This window comes from Macrobrachium nipponense, chromosome 23 (assembly GCF_015104395.2).
Source record: "Macrobrachium nipponense isolate FS-2020 chromosome 23, ASM1510439v2, whole genome shotgun sequence".
Classification (NCBI taxonomy): domain Eukaryota; kingdom Metazoa; phylum Arthropoda; class Malacostraca; order Decapoda; family Palaemonidae; genus Macrobrachium; species Macrobrachium nipponense.
This window is the reverse complement of record NC_061090.1, coordinates 54816718-54819217: the sequence shown is the minus strand read 5'-3', so window position 1 is coordinate 54819217 and position 2500 is coordinate 54816718. Positions and strand designations below refer to the sequence as shown.

At 36.5% G+C, this 2500-nt stretch overlaps 1 protein-coding gene across 1 annotated transcript in view; it reads right to left on the bottom strand.

The window, feature by feature from the left end:
• LOC135201004 (dipeptidase 1-like) overlaps window positions 1-2500 on the bottom strand; it is a 44650-nt gene that overhangs the window by 21228 nt on the left and 20922 nt on the right. Inside the window, 2 exon segments of the mRNA XM_064229824.1 lie at window positions 1412-1487; window positions 2358-2500. The exon segment at window positions 2358-2500 is cut by the window's right edge and continues 8 nt beyond it. Of these exon segments, the coding sequence (XP_064085894.1) occupies window positions 1412-1487; window positions 2358-2500 (219 nt within the window).

Genomic DNA, 2500 nt, shown 5'->3' with positions numbered 1-2500 from the left:
AATACCATAGTAAAAAAATATTGGCATCAGGACACTCACACTAATCACAGCAATTCCTATCAAATAAATTATAATAAATCTTAAGATCATTACTACCACCCCCCCCCCCCGCGCCACAGCCCTTCCAAACCTAAATTTCTCATTTCCATTTGCAATGTTCCCGAGCGATGCCGGTCCCAAGCCCAAACTGTTGGGGGAAGTATTTATAAAAAGGATATTGTGGTCAGCACCCGTGTGGGGATCTCCTCAACTCAAATATATTAATGTTCGGGGATTCGTGTTCCTAGAATTATGGAGCGGAATATTCTCCCAGGAAGTTAACGAAGATGAAGATATATATCTTCTTCAGAGATCTTCCTCCTCGAGATTCTGTGCGTGATGTTTCAGCGTTATTGTTTTTTGTTGTTGTTTTTGGTGTATTTTTTTTTTTTTTTTTTTTTTTGATGGTTGTGCTTTTACTTTTTATTGCGGTTCGTACTTTTTTTAGTCTTGGATGGCGTTCTGGATAATTAGATATCCGTTGTTAGCTAATCATAAGGCCGCCAACACATGGTCTCTCTCTCTCTCTCTTCTCTCTCTCTCTCTCTCTCTCTCTTCCTCTCTCTCTCTCACACACTGGTTATATATATATATATATATATATATATATATATATATATAATATATATATATATATATATGTATATATACTATCTATATATATATATATATATATATATATATATATATATATATATATATATATATTAAAGGCTTAACAAAAAGAACGATCCCGTTTTGTCTGTTTGACCTCCTGCCTCACGATCGAGCTGCGAATTTGAAAATCACCAGTAACAAAGAGGGGACGGTGTGGTGTATATAGGCGAAAATGTAGGGAAAGTTAACGTTCCAGGAATAAAATGAGGCTTGAAATCCAGTTTACCCTTTCTTTTTTATTCGTTACTTTATTTGCCAGTAGCTAGTGGGAGAGAGAATGCGATGCTTTGAATAAAACACTTAAAATTTATTAGATGATATGAGGGAATATCCCTTCAGTTCAATCACTTATTTATGTGTGGGAAGTTTGTCCAGTTATGTATGTACTATATATCGCATTTTATAGTCGTCTGTCTTATCAATATACCCGTTTATTCATCAACGTAAGCGCTTGGCTATTTATCTGTCCGGCTCCAAGTCTAGAACTACGTCCCCGTTTTTTTATGCGTCCGTTTAACAACTCTCACCTCTCCACGAGCGAGTGACCACCCATCAATCGCCACCCCCAACCAACCCCCCCCCCCCCCCACTTCCCCCCTCAACCAAAAAAAAAGAAAAAAAAAGCCCCTGGCCACCTCACTGAGTAAATAAGAATCCAAAATAAAACCAGGACATATATTTTCTCTAGGGTCCATAAGAGGACAGTTGTGTTTACCTTTCCAAAATGGGATAAACCTCTCGGCGAGTTTGGGTCTTCCAGATCCGTCTCTCTTGCTCTCGCGCTCTCTGCCCTGGAAATCGAAAGGGGAATAAAAGAGAAAAAATGGTTAAAAAGGGAGAATGGAAACGGTGACGCTTTTGGCTTCCTGTTTCTCCCGTTAGCTTCCTGTTTCTCCAGCTGGGATATGGTGCTTAAAATACATTTATTCTACTGTATGTTCGTGTTTAACTTTTTTTTTTTAATATATCAGCTATTTCCTTGAGATATTGACGTTTGCTGTTTGATATTTTTAAATAAAAGCCTCTTTTAGGTAACATTATTTCGCTGTTTTCTTGTATTGAAGTTTGCTTTTTATTATTTGTATATAGTAGCCTTTTTAAAATAACTATGTCGCTGCGTTTTCTGGCTTAAAATGATTATCATTAAACATGTGGATTATTTCTCGTAGACTAAGATATTGAAATTTCTGTTTAAAAAAATTTAAGTTGCATGAGAGAAACAATGAGAATAATTAAGGAAGAGGGAGCGTTCTTTTCTTCATCGGAATTTCACCTTCAGACGAGAAAATAAAGAAATATATATCAGTGAAAATGTGTTTTGACTTCCAGGTTGAGTCAGTTTTGAAGTCAGTTTAAACAAACCTAGAAGGAAGTGAATGATCACAAAAATGCAAAGCCTACATTGTAATTCCTCAATAAGTCAATCATGACTCAGAAATTAATTAAGAAATTAAGAAAATACATATGAATATTAATGTAATTCCTCAGTGTGTCAATCGTGACTCAAAAATTAATAAAAAAAATTAAGAAAAGACCTATAAATATCAAGAAATCATCAATCAACTTATTACCCGAATTTCGGATTCAAGGCTTCAAAATAGACAAAGGGAATTATTGAAAAGAAACTAACGTAGAGGAGAGACGACAGAAATAGTACTTACCAAGGTGTACTGCATTTATGAGTGAGGGTCAGATATCTCACTCCCAGATCCCTGAGTGCTCGAAGGACGCCTAAGGAATTCTGAATAGCGTGGCCCCCCTCCACACCTATCAGACTGGCGATCCTGCCTTCTCTGAAGGCCGA